At 36.7% G+C, this 15,647-nt stretch overlaps 4 protein-coding genes across 4 annotated transcripts; 2 read left to right on the forward strand and 2 right to left on the reverse strand.

Moving 5' to 3' along the window:
- Positions 1 to 669: 669 nt before the first annotated feature.
- Positions 670 to 3,519, forward strand: LOC106371041 ((S)-coclaurine N-methyltransferase-like). The gene is made up of 7 exons (XM_013811063.3): positions 670 to 1,196; positions 2,003 to 2,336; positions 2,442 to 2,541; positions 2,610 to 2,720; positions 2,822 to 2,905; positions 2,983 to 3,041; positions 3,117 to 3,519. Exons 1-7 carry the CDS (start codon positions 1,010 to 1,012, stop codon positions 3,307 to 3,309), a joined length of 1,068 nt encoding a protein of 355 aa, XP_013666517.2. The 5' UTR covers positions 670 to 1,009; the 3' UTR covers positions 3,310 to 3,519.
- On the reverse strand, positions 3,426 to 4,416 carry LOC106371050 (uncharacterized protein At4g33100). The gene is made up of 4 exons (XM_048779877.1): positions 4,188 to 4,416; positions 3,876 to 3,985; positions 3,679 to 3,763; positions 3,426 to 3,594 (listed from the first exon to the last, which is right to left on the reverse strand). The coding sequence occupies exons 2-4, from the start codon at positions 3,968 to 3,970 to the stop codon at positions 3,520 to 3,522; spliced, it is 255 nt and encodes an 84-aa protein (XP_048635834.1). The 5' UTR covers positions 3,971 to 3,985; positions 4,188 to 4,416; the 3' UTR covers positions 3,426 to 3,519.
- Positions 4,417 to 4,662: 246 nt separating this feature from the next.
- Positions 4,663 to 9,171, forward strand: LOC106363803 (aminopeptidase M1). Its single transcript, XM_013803505.3, has 18 exons — positions 4,663 to 4,964; positions 5,218 to 5,363; positions 5,453 to 5,555; positions 5,638 to 5,824; positions 5,904 to 5,997; positions 6,068 to 6,221; positions 6,305 to 6,409; positions 6,496 to 6,612; positions 6,734 to 6,847; positions 6,939 to 7,121; positions 7,218 to 7,503; positions 7,586 to 7,707; positions 7,794 to 7,891; positions 8,001 to 8,178; positions 8,263 to 8,377; positions 8,455 to 8,522; positions 8,600 to 8,755; positions 8,838 to 9,171. The coding sequence occupies exons 1-18, from the start codon at positions 4,749 to 4,751 to the stop codon at positions 9,015 to 9,017; spliced, it is 2,622 nt and encodes an 873-aa protein (XP_013658959.2). The 5' UTR covers positions 4,663 to 4,748; the 3' UTR covers positions 9,018 to 9,171.
- Positions 9,172 to 9,468: 297 nt separating this feature from the next.
- On the reverse strand, positions 9,469 to 14,285 carry LOC106363884 (serine/threonine-protein kinase tricornered). Its single transcript, XM_013803579.3, has 13 exons — positions 14,031 to 14,285; positions 13,491 to 13,665; positions 13,257 to 13,340; positions 12,608 to 12,849; positions 12,269 to 12,512; positions 11,932 to 12,011; positions 11,611 to 11,695; positions 11,184 to 11,318; positions 10,972 to 11,085; positions 10,577 to 10,624; positions 10,265 to 10,346; positions 10,037 to 10,072; positions 9,469 to 9,838 (listed from the first exon to the last, which is right to left on the reverse strand). Exons 1-13 carry the CDS (start codon positions 14,174 to 14,176, stop codon positions 9,750 to 9,752), a joined length of 1,560 nt encoding a protein of 519 aa, XP_013659033.1. The 5' UTR covers positions 14,177 to 14,285; the 3' UTR covers positions 9,469 to 9,749.
- Positions 14,286 to 15,647: the final 1,362 nt, after the last annotated feature.

The raw sequence follows: 15,647 nt of genomic DNA on the forward strand, positions 1-15,647 counted from the left end.
TTCCCGATGTAGCTTTTTGGGCCGTCGAGCCTTTTATTGCATGTTGGTTGAGAAAAGTATAATAAAACTGTGGTTATTGATTAGTTGAGAAAAGAATAAACAAGTGTTAGTTTAATGATCGATGCTTGGAGCATGAACAAGTTAGCGATTAGAAAAGAGAGAACATGAGCTAGTTTTTTTTTTTTTTTTAAGAAAAGGCTTTCAGAACATGAGCTAGTTTGCCTTTCGTATTACTTAATTAAAACTGGCTTAATAAATTATATAAAAGTAATTGTATATAATTTGATTGGTAAGCTGTCCATTAACAGAATATAACGTAGTCAACTAATCATAATGCTATGTATTTGGAGTTTTTTATTCATTTGGAAAAAAAATCTTACTAATACTGCTGCAATAATCATAACTTATGATTCATAAGGCTGCAACTGGATTGTCCAAATTTAGAATGAAATAAGTTGAAATGCTATGTTCCATACCTTCCAGTTTTTTTTACCATTTATCTTGAATAAAATAAAATGTTTATTCCATCGATTCCAAAGAGAATTAAACAAAATTCAAATAAATCATTCCACTATTATTTTGATCATGAATGAATGGAATAGATTTATTCCATGTTTTTTAATATTTCATTTCTTTCATTCCATTCCTTTTATTTCATTCCTTTTTATCCCACTAATTCCATTATACATTAACCAAAAGATCATGTGATTTTATCACGTTGTTTGTAGATTAGTATTTCATTAAATAAATTGATTTTATGAGAAATATGTTACTCAAAACTTGTAAAAGCTTACTTATAAATTTAATCCGTCATTACGTAGTACACGTAATTAACAATGCCTGGTGGGTTGAATTAAGAAATGTGAAAGCTGTGCCTATATGTATTTATCCGATTTTTTTTTTTGAACTTAAGTTATCCGATTTGTTGCTGCATTATATATTATTAAGATCGTAACAATTAACGAGGAAAAGACTCAAGAGAGAGAGAGAGAGAGAGAGAGAGAGAGTCATGGAGACGATTGTTAAGGTAGCTTATGACGCATCCGTGAAGACAGTTTTGACGTTGTTGGAGAAGAATCTGTTACCAGATGTTGTCATAAGGAGGCTGACGCGGCTGCTTCTCGCCGGTCGACTTCGTTCCGGTTACAAACCTACGGCGGAGCTGCAACTTTCCGATCTCCTCCGTTTCGTCAACTGTAAGTTACAACATACCTAGCTTTTTTCGTCAAACAACATACCTAGCTGATCCTCTTGTTTTGGTATTAAGTTAAAAAAAATAAAAAATTTAGATTTTGTTTATTGAGTGATTGCGACGGTCTTGTACGAACTGGTTGGTGTTTGCTTTTGGGTTTTAATTTCGTCTGTCACCAGAAGACTTTAGTGGGCCACGGTACTAGGTTTGTTGTGAGTAAGCTTTTTGTTTCATGTGTGTAAAAATGTATATATGAAAATATATTAAAAATCTCTTTGAAAATGTTATCTTTTTTTTTATATTTTGAAACACGAAAATGTTATCTTTTATTGTTTGGATATTGTTGTTGAGAGATCCACTAACACAAATTTCTTCTTTTATAGATTTTTATACCTAGAAACTCTACAACTCAGTTTTATCTTGTTGACTGGATCTCCGTGATCTAAGCATACAAGACTACATCAAAGCCGTAGTTATATGATAGTTTTGTTGATGATAAAAAAATCTACAACTCAGTTTTATCTTGTTAACTGTCCACAAATATACAATCAAATATGGGCATAGATCGTTTGATATTTTAAAATTTTATACAATATTTTGTTTGTGTACGTAGTCTCCATACAATCTTCAAAAAAAATATCAGTAAAAAAATTTACATTTGAAAATTGGAACATTTTCATTTCTTATTGAATACTTTCGCAAAATGTAATTTATTGGTCAAACAAAACAATATTCTGCTATGTAAACAACCTAAATAAACAACATTCAAGGTCATGGACTCATGTTACCCTAATGTTTCATATATGACAGCTATAAAAGAGATGCCTATAGCTATCAATACCGAGAAGCCAAAGACTCAACACTATGAATTACCAACGGCTTTCTTCGAACTTGTTCTTGGAAGAAACATGAAATACAGCTCTTGTTACTTCTCAAACGATTCAAGTAGCTTAGAAGATGCAGAGGAAGCAATGCTGGCTCTATATTGCCAAAGAGCTAAAGTTGAAGATGGACAAAGTGTTCTTGACGTTGGATGTGGCTGGGGGTCTTTGTCCTTGTACATTGCCCGCAAGTACAGCAACTGCAAGATAACAGGTCTATGCAACTCAAAAACACAGAAAGCATTCATCGATGAGAAATGCCGGTAATTAGTTTTCTCATTTCATCCTAAGCCTTTCTCAAGTTCTATTAGATAAGGTAAGACTCTAGTCATGCATGGTTCCTTTTAACTTGTCATGTGTGCTTGAAGGAAACGTGGGATTCAAAATATTGAAATAATTGTTGGCGATATTAGCACTTTTGAGCATGAAGGGACATATGACCGAGTACTCTCCATCGAAATGTTTGAGGTTAATATATATTTTTTGGATATAAACTTTATTATTATGTTATATTTATCTAAGTTGATTGTTATTAGCATATGAAAAACTATGGAGAGCTTCTGAAGAAAATTGGAAGGTGGATGAAGGAAGATGCTCTTCTGTTTGTTCACCATTTCTGCCATAAGACTTTTGCTTACCACTTTGAGGTATAAATCTAATGTCAAAAATTGATTGAATATTCAATTATTTAACCCTTTTTCTTGAAAATAAAGTTATATATCTTTGTGGTTATGTTGATTCACTATAGGATGTGAATGATGATGACTGGATCACAAGACACTTCTTCAGTGGAGGAACAATGCCATCGGCTAATCTTCTCCTCTACTTTCAAGTAATATACATTGCATATATATATAGTCTCACTTTGTTATCATCAAATGTAAACATATATGTCATTTATATTATCAGGAAGATGTTGCGATTGTGGATCATTGGCTACTGAATGGGAATCATTATGCAAAGACCAGGTAAAAACTCTCAAAAGTTGTTGTAATAAAGCAATAAGAAGATTGTAATAATTACTTTATAATACAACATTGCAGTGAGGAGTGGCTGAAGAGAATGGACAAGGAGATAGTTGCAATAAAGGAAATAATGGAAATGACTTATGGGAAAGAGGAGGCAGTGAAGTGGATGGTTTACTGGAGAACCTTCTTCATAGCGGTTGCTGAGCTTTTCGGATACAGCAATGGAGAAGAGTGGATGGTTTCTCACTTCCTCTTCAAGAAGAAGTGATTCTATATCTTTCTTCTCTTAATAATCAGTTCTTGAATTCGTGAGTGCCAAATAAAGAATAAAGACATTCTCCTTCAACTTTGATTTCCTTCTAAGTAATAGATTCGTATGCTTTCCTATTTTTTTTTAAAAAGTTGCTCAACGGAACTGTTTCAAAGAGACAAATGTAATGGTGAAACATAAAGTATCATCGAACTGGATTCTTTTGAATCAGCTTTGCTTTGTTGGGTTCAGCTCACCATCGACCTCCAACATGCGAGTGAGAAGTTTACCATCTAGATTCTCCTGTTTGACACAGAAACAAACAATACTCAGTAAGAGAAGCTTATGGAATGGATTACACACAACATGAACAGAGCTGGGAGTTACCGAGAGACAGTGTCTGTACTTATCCCACTCAGCAACACACTCTTCTTTATCACATTGCCCTTTCACGAACTTCTCTGAATACCATCTTCACAGAATCAAATATAAAGGATGTAACTTTACGATCTCATACTACGAAGAGAAGATTCAACGGTCCAAAGTTCAAACTCTAAAAGATCAAAAGACCCTCAGAAACTCACCTGTTGAAGCAGTTGTGGTAAGCGTTTCGCAAATCAGCACAGGGTGAAGTAGAGGAGGTTGCAGAAGCTGAATCCTTTTTCTTCAACAAGCCCATATTCAACAAGATGATCTACAAAGAGAGAGAAACCAAACAAGAGAAAGTTTTCAACTCTGTTCTGTCAAAATAATGTAATGATGCCTTGTGAATTGCCAAAGATCAAACAAATAGAATTAAAATAGAGACAAATCAGGAACAATACAAAAGCTTCAATCTGAAGAATTTCAATTCGCAGAAGCAGAGAAACGTTTTTGTTAAAATTTGAAATTTTTACCGTTTTGTCGGATCAGGTCAGGAAGACACAGTTTGATTCAGACCGGAACAAAAAAAAGTATGTCTGAAGAATAAATCTCAATTCGCTAAAAACCCGTAAACCTCAGATTCCATCCACGAGATTGTGAGCAGTAAGTACTTCTCTCTCGTTGAACACGTTACTCAACCACACACACACGACGACACCACGACGACGACGGAAGTTTCCGAGGAAGTGTGGGGAAACTCTAAAACCGACGTCGTTTTCGCTAGAAAGAAAACCTTAAAGCCCAATAGCGTAACGTGGGCTTTTTTTACTTGTAAGCTACGTAACCGACGTCGTTTTCGCTAAAATAAAATAAACACGGTATGCAACGGTTAAGGCCCAATAGCGTATAGTGGGCTTTTTAACTTGTAAGAGGGAATCCAATCACGTGTAGTGATCATCATCATCTCGCGTGGCGTAACATAAAACACTTCCTTCACTGCAACTTTTTGTTTTTTTTTATTTATTTTAAGGATACACACAACTCCTCGGATTAGAGAAAAACAACAAACCTCAAAAAGAAAAAAAAAAGAGAAGATGGATCAGTTCAAAGGTCAACCTCGCCTCCCTAAGTTCGCCGTCCCCAAGCGCTACGATCTCCGTCTCACTCCCGATCTCGTCGCGTGTACTTTCACCGGAACGGTAGCGATCGATCTCGATGTAGTCGCAGATACTCGTTTCATCGTCCTGAACGCAGCTGATCTCTCGTTCAACGATGCCTCTGTTTCCTTCACTCCTCATAACTCCTCTCAGGTGCTTTCAACGCTCCGACCATTCTCTCTTTTGCTTTTTTGTTGTTGTTGTTGTTGTTGTAATAATGATGTGGATTCAGATTCCGACAATGTGATTAAGTGTTACTGTCTTGATGGTTTGGATAAGTACTCTCGATCTTAGCTATAGAAAGCTGTCTGTCTTCTCGGGTTTTGATTGGATTGTGAAAAGTGTTTGGCTTGTTGCTTGTTATGTTTCGTTTAATAAAAAAGATTGCTTTTTTATGTTTAAGCAGGCGCTTGCAGCTCCGAAAGTGTCACTTTTTGAAGAGGATGAGATTCTTGTGCTTGAGTTTGCTGAGAATCTTCCTCATGGAGTTGGAGTTTTACAAATGGCTTTCAGTGGAATACTCAGTGACAAGATGAAGGGATTCTACAAAAGGTGATTTTTTTTTTTTTTGCTTTTATAAAAGTTAAGAAATTTACATAGATCATAAGGGTTTAGTCTTGTTTTCTCTTGGTTGTGTGCAGTACCTATGAACATAACGGTGAGAAGAAGAACATGGCCGTTACTCAGTTTGAACCAGCTGATGCTAGGAGATGCTTCCCCTGCTGGGATGAACCTGCTTGCAAGGTTTTTTTTTTTTTAACCTTTCTTCCTCTTTGCCTCCACTTTTATCAGCATGAAGAGCGTATTGTTTTTGTTTTCACAACAGGCTACCTTTAAGATAACACTGGAGGTGCCTTCTGATTTAGTGGCTCTCTCCAACATGCCCGTTGTGGATGAGAAAGTTAATGGCAACGTGAAGGTTGTCTCTTATCAAGAGTCACCGATTATGTCTACATACTTGGTGGCGATTGTTGTTGGTTTGTTTGACTACGTGGAAGATCACACATCCGATGGTAAGAATTCATTTTTATTAGTACTTATTATCTCTTGTCTAGTCAAACCTCTAAATCAAAGTGTCTATCATTTGCTCAGGGATCAAAGTCAGAGTATATTGCCAAGTGGGCAAAGCCGACCAAGGCAAATTTGCATTACATGTTGGTGCAAAGACCTTGGATCTGTTCAAAGAGTAGGTTTTGAAACTACATCTGCTTGCATAAATCATATTCGTTTCAAAATGACACCAAACATTCTTGTAGGTACTTTGCTGTGCCGTATCCCCTTCCCAAAATCGATATGATTGCGATCCCGGATTTTGCTGCTGGAGCTATGGAGAATTATGGTTTAGTTACATACCGTGAAACAGCTCTTCTATATGATGAGCAACATTCAGCTGCTTCTAACAAACAGAGGGTACTCCAAACATGTCTTTTTGATTCTATAGAGAAGATTTTCTTGTGCTTGTATATCTAAAGAATTTAATTTTCTGCTGCTAGGTCGCGACTGTAGTTGCCCATGAACTGGCCCACCAGTGGTTTGGCAATCTCGTCACTATGGAGTGGTGGACTCATCTATGGCTGAACGAGGGTTTTGCTACTTGGGTACGTTGCTAACTCTAGGTCTTTGTATTAACAATGATTTTGGGTTTTGCTGTGAAATTTATTGTTTTTTTTTTAATCTATTTCAGGTCAGCTACTTGGCTACTGATAGTCTGTTCCCTGAGTGGAAAATCTGGACCCAGTTTTTAGATGAATCTACAGAGGGTCTAAGGCTAGATGGGCTTGAGGAGTCTCACCCGATAGAGGTAACCAAAATAAGTATATATGTTATTAAGTGTGACACTTATTCTGAGAAATGTTGTCAATATATGTCTCATGAAAGCTTAGAACCTATTACCTAATTATCATGAATCTTAACTTTTTCAGGTGGAGGTTAATCATGCTTCTGAAATTGATGAAATATTTGATGCTATAAGCTACAGGAAGGGTGCATCTGTCATCCGCATGCTTCAAAGCTATCTTGGTGCTGAAGTTTTTCAGGTTCTGCTCTTTCTTATTTTCTTTTATATCTCATATTATGCATGGAAAATATGGTGGCATCTTACCCTATTTATATGGTTTTGGTAAGCAGAAGTCGCTTGCTGCATACGTTAAACGTCATGCTTACTCAAACGCGAAGACAGAAGACTTGTGGACCGCTTTGGAAGAGGGTTCAGGAGAGCCTGTGAACAAGCTTATGAGTTCCTGGACAAAGCAAATGGGATATCCTGTTGTCTCAGCCAAACTAAAAGATGGCAAACTGGAACTTGAGCAGGTTCATAAACTTATTTTTTACTTGCTGGATGTCTTAGTTATACCCTTTTTAGCAGTAATTTTGGGAACTAACTAAATACATTTTTTTAAATTACAGTCTCGTTTCTTATCAAGCGGTTCTCCTGGGGAAGGACAATGGATTGTGCCAGTAACCTTGTGCTGTGGCTCATATGACGTGCGCAAAAACTTCTTGTTGGAATCCAAATCTGGAGCGTATGATATAAAGGAGTTACTGGGCTGTTCCGTTGGCGATGGGACATGCTCGTGGATAAAAATCAATGTGGATCAGGCTGGGTTCTATAGGGTGAAATATGATGACAGCCTCGCGGCTGGACTCAGGAAAGCAACAGAGAGCCAAAGCTTGACCGCTATCGATAGATATGGTAGTTTAACCTTGCCAGAGTTTTTATTTTCTTGTTGACATTATGCAATTTCTTTGGAGATATATAATTTTTTATTTTACAGGTATTTTGGATGATTCTTTTGCACTTTGTATGGCTCGTCAGCAATCTCTGGCTTCGTTGCTCACTTTGATTAGTGCTTACAAGAAGGAACTTGACTATACCGTGCTGTCAAACCTCATTGTTGTAAGGATCTCTCCTTTTTTGTCTTTAATTTTTTGGTGGTTGATGGTTATGCTTTTGCCTCTGGCTCTTACTCTTACTCCATACAGATAAGCTACAAAGTTGTGAAGATTGCAGCAGATGTAAGTTTAGAACTGACGTCTGGGATTAAACAATTTTTCATCGGCGTTTTCCAGCTTGCTGCTGGGTAAGTTGTTTTACCCATATACAGAGTTTAGACTTATCAACAGCAAAAGATTATATTTAAAAATGAAAAAGGAAAATTATTGTTGATACAATGTTCATTGTTCTTACAGGAGACTTGGTTGGGACCCAAAACAAGGGGAGAGCCATCTAGATGCTATGCTGAGAGGGGAAGTCTTAACTGCACTTGCTGCGTTTGGGCATGATGAGACACTCAAGGAAGCAATTCGAAGATTTGATGCATTCTTAGCTGATAGGAACACTTCGCTTCTACCTCCTGACCTTAGAAGGGTTTGTTTCTTATTACATTACCCTCCAAATGTGGATATTGTGATCTTATAATTCTAATCTTTGTATTGGTTGTTTGTTTTGCAGGCTGCTTATGTTGCTGTAATGCAGAGAGCCAACAAGTCGGACAAATCTGGTTATGAGTCTCTTTTGAGAGTTTACAGGGAAACAAACCTGAGCCAAGAGAAAACACGTATCTTAGGTAACTGATCTGACCAGAGAATAATCTAACAGAAGATTGTTATTCCAACTACTAATGTTTTCCTTTTGGTTTTCCAGGTTCTTTAGCATGTTGCCCAGACCCCAGTATAGTTCAAGATGTTCTTAACTTTGTATTGTCTGATGAGGTATATATATAGAGTTTAGATCTTATCATTAGGCTTTGAACTATTAGATGTTGAAACGGGGTTTCTTGTCTCTCCAGGTGCGGAATCAAGATGCGGTTTATGGACTTTCTGGTGTAAGTTGGGAAGGACGTGAGGTAGCCTGGAAATGGCTACAGGAGAAGTGGGAGTACATTGAGAAGACATGGGGTTCTGGATTTCTCCTAACTCGCTTCATAAGTGCAGTTGTATCTCCGGTTAGTTCTTTTTTTTTCGTCTATGAACAGCTTTTGATCTTTCTGCTCGATCACTGATTCTCTTATGTCTTTATTGTCTCAGTTTGCGTCGTTTGAGAAGGCGAAAGAAGTGCAAGAGTATTTCATAACGAGATCGAAGCCTTCAATGGCCAGAACCTTGAAGCAGAGCATTGAAAAGGTTCATATTAATGCTAATTGGGTGGAGAGTATCAAAAAGGAAGACAATCTCACCCACCTCGTTGCTCAGCTCTCTTCAAACTAAATGTCTCAACTCTTTCGTGTTGGGTTATCTCCTGAATAAACTAAAGTATCTGTGACTATGCAAACCTTTGTTGTTTTTTTCCTTCTCAACACAGAATTTGAAGTTTCTTTTTCAGACTTCGACTTTGCCATCAATAAAAGTTGCCTTTTGGATATCGTTTTGACTTGGGTGATTAGTGCAGCGATATAGACAGTTTTGAAGATGATTAGTTGCCACTTGATTAGCTATAAACCATAAGACGAAGATGTGAAATGATGAGTTTTTGTCCCTTAGACAAGACTACATCTGTATGATTCATATAAATTTTATGAACCATATTTGTTAATGACGAATTGGCTCTAATGATGGATAATTGGATACTAACAAGGAAAGAAAAACAGAACATGAATACTACATCAAACTTCTGTATCCAAGTTTGGTTAGGAATCTGATTTGCAACAAAACTCAAATATACACTCTAAAAGTCCTCACTCCATGGTGGGTCTTCAAATTTAAGAAATAAAGTTTTGATTTTTTGATACACACAGAGAAAGGTAAAGAGAGTTATAAGTGTTGCAATAAAACTGCCACTAGAGAAGGCAACATTACTACAGCCAACCTGGGCAGCTTTTATATAACACAAAAGACTTTACTCAGATCCCTTTTCTTTCTTCTTCTAATACGCAGAATCATCAGGAAAAGGCTAACCATATTGTTAGTCTTCTTTTTGCTTCATTACTACTTTTGGTTATCTCAAATTACCATTGGATCATCCATCGATGATACCATCTGAGGAGCCTCTGCTGCTTCCCCAGTTATCCTCTCTACAGGCATTACCTCAGCTGCACACAGTTTTGAGTATATCAAATTTCACTTTCTTTCTTCTTTTTTTTTGTGAATTTACACATAGACTATATACATGCATGCATATTTATGAGATTGTCGTTAAGCTCTATCTGTGAAAGAACCTTTCGGATTTGAACATGCAAAGAGGCAAACAAAAGAAGCATGGAATTTTCCAATGATTGAACACAACTCACCTGGTGATCGATCCAGAGACATAGTTCTTGCCATCTCTACAGAGTTGGAAAAGACTTCAGTCAGATTCTTTCTAATGTCTGATCAACAATAAATTCTCTAGCATCTCATTTACTTTTTTTTTTTTTTCTGAAACACAGTATCTCATTTACTTAAAACAGATTATTAGGACGAGAAAAATGCTATGAGGTCTATAATGATTTAATAATAGTATGGGATTTTGGATGTACCAAGTGAATGACGCAACCCTTTCACGGCGTCAAAGTTCTTGTATGTATAGCCAACAAAGCTTAAATCCTTGGGAGCAAGATTCTGCACAAAATGGATAAAGGATATGTCATTCAAAAGTGAAACATCTAATGATACAGGTTTCGTCACAGACAAAAATATATATATCAACCAACAGCATTTGATGATGCTTTCTTATATCCATCACTTCAGCAGCAAACACTACTATGCTGTGTGGAGTATCAACATCCATTCACATATCCTTGAATATAAACCCGCTGGATTAAAGTATACACTTAACAATATTTACAAACCTTCCTGGAGGTGCCTGATTTAGTTCTTTCAGGTGCAGGAGAATTCACCTGGACATAGTATCAAAAAATTCAGTAAGCCCCTCACATTATCATAGAAAAATACTCAAAATTCACTTAAAATATCCTAAAATGGATCAAAGAGTGGCTATTCTTCATCAGTTCACTAACAAGCAAATTCCTAGCCCCTAGGTAATAGGTATATCAATTAACACAAATGTGATTAAAGAAAAGCACGGGATAACACAAATTGCGGAATAACTATAAGATAATGGTTCATATTTATGTACTGCTATAAGTTATGATGGCTCATAAAGTAATACGAGGGAAATCTATTTACACGGGAAAACATTTTTCAGATAATGAAAGATAATGAAAAGGAAGAATTTATGGCATACTTCATCAAACTTCATAAAGTTTTGTGTATCTAGCTCGTCGTTCACTTCGGGTTTGTACGCAGCATCCATTTCATAAAGCTTTTCCCAAACAACATCTTTGAACCAAGGATGAACCTGATGCAAATTGAAGAGACAAGTAAAGAAAAATGACGCGCTTATGGGCCTATGGCTTATCACAAGTACTACTTAACATTCTCATGGACTATCCTTACCTTGATTTGCTGGGCTCCTCCTCCAGTGCCAAGTCTATGGTCCACGTTGCACAGCAACCTACAGATAAGATCTTTTGCCTCGCGTGACAGCTTAGCATCCTCGGGAAATTGCAAATGATTTCTCCAATTGACAATCTAGCAGGAAGAAATAAGACTTCATGAATATGATCACTGAACCATACAAACACAAAATGTCTAGTTTTCTTTTCTGCATCTACAACAAGCGAGCTAACAAAATTTTACCACTAATCAATGCATAGTTAACAAAAATATATGAAATAATTATAATAAGATTTTAACATTTTGCTAACTCGGACGCACATAAAGTTTGAGTAGGAAACCAGTCAAATTCTTTACTGTCAACTGTTTATAACTTTACATAGAGAAAATCACTGGATAGTGAACATAACAGCAGAACGCAATATACCTTTCTGCATGTCGATAAGGGATCATCTGCATAAAAAGGAGGATACCCAACGAGCATTTCGTACATAATTGCACCTAATGACCACCTGAGAGACAAGAAAGATATTTCAAAGGTAAATAAACTCCATCCCAGGAGATTATGGAAAAACTGAGGAATGAAAAATAAGAAAATCTATCAATTCGGTACAATGCTGTATGGCTGCTATTTGTTCGCGCACAAAAATTTAAACAGCTATAGCACTATCAAACGAGGATGAGGCATGCACCTCCGATGTAACAGACCACTCTGAAAATGGAAATAAAAATAAACAAAACAACTAACCAATCACATTCCATGCCATATCCTTTCTTCAGTAAAACCTCAGGAGCAATATAGTCGGGTGTTCCCACAGTCGAAAATGCCTTTAAGAAAAGAGAAACCATTCAGAAAACAATATCGCCAGTTGATGCCATGCATATTTATCAACAGACAGTAGAGGTAATGAAAGTTTAAAATGTGTTCTCATCCAATATGAAGAATACTCATGTTTGGTATTCACTATTCCCCAATTCGGATGTCTATCTACATGCTCAGTCAGGTCATATTTGGTATATTCAGGAATCAGAGCAATATGGATAATGCAGAGGGAAATTTTCTACTCCAACAAAAAAAAACATACTAGTGTTCTGCGATTCATCTGCCAATGCTGAAGTTGTTCCTGGGGACTGCGCCAGCTTCTTTTGTTATCAGTGTCGGGAAAACATCCATCAACATCCATAGGTTCTGTAACAGCTTCATCATCGGTGGCCCTATTCTCCTGAATAGAAGGCAAAGTTCTACAGTCAAGAGGCTTACAAAGCCCAAAGTCCGAGAGTTTCATGTGTCCATCTTTGTCCAAAAGAAGGTTGTCAGGTTTGATATCCCTGCAAAAAGAGTGGCAAGACATGTCAACAAGATGTACGAAAGTACCACTGTTTGCACCAAAAGCTTCCAAACAAAGATAATTTCCAAAATCGACCTATGAATATAGTTGTATCGGTGTATGGACTCAATGGCCAGGACACTTTGAGCAATATAGAATCTTGCAACATCTTCCCGCAATGTATCCTCCCTCATGAGCAAAGTCATCATATCACCACCAGGAAGGTACTCCATAATCAGGTATAAATACTCGGCATCCTGAAATGAATAGTAGAGTTTCACTATATAATGGCTTGCAACCTCAGCCAGCAGGTTCCTCTCTGCTCTGACATGTTCGACCTGAAAAATGCACATTTAATCAGATGCTAGGAAGAGAAAGACCATAAACATAGTTAGTTATCTCTGTAAACGAGAATACAGTATAACCAGTATGCTTGTTATTTGATATGTTAGCATATGCCGGTATCTTGAAATCAACCATGTATTTGAGATATTGGTTGAACTTATAGAAACTTAACACATGAAGACCACCAATACCTTAACTTCGCAACATATTGTTATCAGTACTTAGATGAAAACACATGCAATCACCAGATTAAAGCTAAACTACACTATAAGCTGGTAAGATGATGCCAAATATTATTACAATCAAACTCATAGTGACAGACAAAGACTAACTTTAAGCTCCAGCGAACAATAGTAGTCAAGAGAGTGACACACTGTTCCAACTATTTACGAATTTTTACCTGTCCTTTCATGACCATTTCAGATTTCTTTAACTTCTTCATAGCATAAATATTTCCGGACTTCTTCTCCCGACACAAGCGAACCTGAAAGTCAGATTAAGTTATTTATGAGATTAGACGCACCATAATCACTACGAAAACAAAAGTGCATCCCCGGTTATAGTGTCTATATTTTGAACTGCAAGAATGTGTAATGAAATCAAAGACACAGGCAGTATAGCTCGTCGTACAAACCTCACCAAAAGCACCTCTTCCAATGATCGTCAAAAGCTCAAAGTCATCAACACTTATCTTGTTCCTTTTAAGCCTCATGAACTCAGTCTCTTTTCTCTCCAGATCTTTAATCATGTTGATCTGCTCCTCCTTTGGCACTCCAGAAGAAGCTAACTTCCTTTCCAAGATCCACCGTCTACAAGAAATCAAACAATGTCACTCTCTTTCTGATCAATCATAGTAGTGAAGAGAACATGAACTTTAACAAGCTTCTTCAAATCTCAAGTTCGTTAACCACTGTTAAAATCACGAATCACTAACAGATACAGATACTTAGTTGCTTCACAAAGCAAAGAAGCCACAGAACTTAACCAGATTCCTCTTCCATAGCCACTAATGACTAAAACGTTAACAGTACAACAGAGTTAACCACCATGATTATCATCAAATTCGAGACTAATCAAAGCTCACGCAACTAATTTCGCCCTAACTAGTCTCTAAAAAAAAACGATATTCCAAATCTCAAATCTCTCACTCAACGAAAGAGACGATTTATAATACCTCTCTTTCCTCTCCTGAATGTTCTTATTCTGAGCTTTGTAGTGATTCTCGATGTACTGCTTAGCTGCCGCCACTTTCTCCATGGTCAAGCTCGATCCCAGCACCTCCTCGTCCGTACCGTTCTCTTCCTCCTGTATATCCTCCATCTCCTTCCTCTCTCTCTCTCTCTCTCTCGACGTGAATGGCTATGGGAAAGCACCTCTCTCTCTCTCTCTCTCTCTCTCTCTCTCTCTCTCTCAGCACTCTGGAAATTCTTAAAGAGAGATGACGATCGTGATTTTACAATCTTACCCTTGGAAGCCGAGCCTCTGACCGACACGTGTCGACATTATATTTAAAACGGCACTCTGTATACGGGAAAGATATACGTATGATTTACAGCCTAATCTCAGTAGATTTGTTTCCTAAATTTTCTTTATTTGTTTTTTTTTTTGTCATCTATTATGTCACTAATAGCTTTATTTGATGGGTTACCAGATAAAGTATAAAGTTTATTTGTAATTTCCAGATATGTTTAGTTGGAGAGAGAGAGAGAGTGTGTGTATCGCTGTCAAGGGCGTAATTGGAATTTGAGGTTTGTTTCAATAAGTTTTTTTTATACAACGAAGCTGAAGATTTTAGCTTCGTGATTGGATCGTGGTTTTCACACGCGCATAGGATTCGATGGGCTCTGTGAAGCTTGTGATAGTATTAAGTATTTAATTATTGGGATCCATTATTTATGTAAAAAAAAATCTAGCTACTATCTATCTATGCCTTCTGTTTCTAGTTAGGATAATTATGTTTGTGTATAATTATCCTAATTTTTGACAATTTATAAACTATGGTATGTGCGTTTTCTACATTTGTATGCAGATTAGCTGTCACACTATGTAATGATTATACATTCTCCAAAGTAATTTACCGTTTATGTTTAAAGTTATTAACTTCATAATTAAAAAAAAAAACGTTGTAACAACTGTCAAAACAACAGATATAGAAAAAAGGTTATCCATGCTTTTAGAATAAGTGGAATGGTGAAACGTTATCACCATTCAACAAACATACTGTTCTTACACAGATCAATGATAGTGATTTTGGGTTTCCTAGGCCGGTCAAGAAATCATATGAAGTCAACCGTTCTTGGTTTTGACCAATCATAGCCTTGTGAAAGCTATTTGTATTTTTAAGTCATTTCTCAGGAATATAAATTAGGTGGAGTCAAATTTTAATATTTTTCTTCTTTTGGGTATATGAATGTGTGGGAGAAATCTATGTAAACTAACAGGATAAATAGAAGAAAAAATAGTGTGTTATCTTTTTCTTTACAAGTAAAAGTGAGAGAGAAAGGTGGTGGTGGTGGTCTAGCTGTAAGAGGGAGCAAGTCGTCAGAATGCTGCGTTGTAATCATAATTAGCGACAACGAAATTTTCACAACAGCAAGAAGAAAAAGTAAAAAGCGTTTTGCCTATTTTTCCACGTCTCACACGTGGCGTCATGCCAGTGGCTGTTTTTATAGAATTCACCTTTTGAAAACGCAAATGTTTTTGGAATGTAGTTCATAAGGGTCGATCAAAAAAGATAAAAAGAGCAAGTGGGGTTTTGTACTTTTGCTGCGGAATTGAATGTTACACATGC

The sequence above is a fragment of the Brassica napus genome, chromosome A1, assembly GCF_020379485.1.
Source record: "Brassica napus cultivar Da-Ae chromosome A1, Da-Ae, whole genome shotgun sequence".
Taxonomy (NCBI): domain Eukaryota; kingdom Viridiplantae; phylum Streptophyta; class Magnoliopsida; order Brassicales; family Brassicaceae; genus Brassica; species Brassica napus.

What these genes read in the sequence shown, in the direction of transcription:
- LOC106363803 (XM_013803505.3), top strand. Translation starts at nt 4,749, where the DNA reads ATGGATCAGTTCAAAGGTCAACCTCGCCTCCCTAAGTTCGCCGTCCCC. An exon ending in ATGAAGGGATTCTACAAAAG is followed by an intron (nt 5,364 to 5,452) that starts GTGATTTTTTTT and finishes GGTTGTGTGCAG; the next exon opens with TACCTATGAACATAACGGTG. An exon ending in TAAGTGCAGTTGTATCTCCG is followed by an intron (nt 8,756 to 8,837) that starts GTTAGTTCTTTT and finishes TTATTGTCTCAG; the next exon opens with TTTGCGTCGTTTGAGAAGGC.
- LOC106371050 (XM_048779877.1), bottom strand. Translation starts at nt 3,970, where the DNA reads ATGGGCTTGTTGAAGAAAAAGGATTCAGCTTCTGCAACCTCCTCTACT. An exon ending in TACCACAACTGCTTCAACAG is followed by an intron (nt 3,764 to 3,875) that starts GTGAGTTTCTGA and finishes GATTCTGTGAAG; the next exon opens with ATGGTATTCAGAGAAGTTCG. An exon ending in AGTACAGACACTGTCTCTCG is followed by an intron (nt 3,595 to 3,678) that starts GTAACTCCCAGC and finishes TGTGTCAAACAG; the next exon opens with GAGAATCTAGATGGTAAACT.
- LOC106371041 (XM_013811063.3), top strand. Translation starts at nt 1,010, where the DNA reads ATGGAGACGATTGTTAAGGTAGCTTATGACGCATCCGTGAAGACAGTT. An exon ending in CTTTTGCTTACCACTTTGAG is followed by an intron (nt 2,721 to 2,821) that starts GTATAAATCTAA and finishes GATTCACTATAG; the next exon opens with GATGTGAATGATGATGACTG. An exon ending in AATCATTATGCAAAGACCAG is followed by an intron (nt 3,042 to 3,116) that starts GTAAAAACTCTC and finishes ACAACATTGCAG; the next exon opens with TGAGGAGTGGCTGAAGAGAA.
- LOC106363884 (XM_013803579.3), bottom strand. Translation starts at nt 14,176, where the DNA reads ATGGAGGATATACAGGAGGAAGAGAACGGTACGGACGAGGAGGTGCTG. An exon ending in AAATGGTCATGAAAGGACAG is followed by an intron (nt 12,850 to 13,256) that starts GTAAAAATTCGT and finishes TGCATTTTTCAG; the next exon opens with GTCGAACATGTCAGAGCAGA. An exon ending in CCTTATCGACATGCAGAAAG is followed by an intron (nt 11,319 to 11,610) that starts GTATATTGCGTT and finishes TCTTCCTGCTAG; the next exon opens with ATTGTCAATTGGAGAAATCA.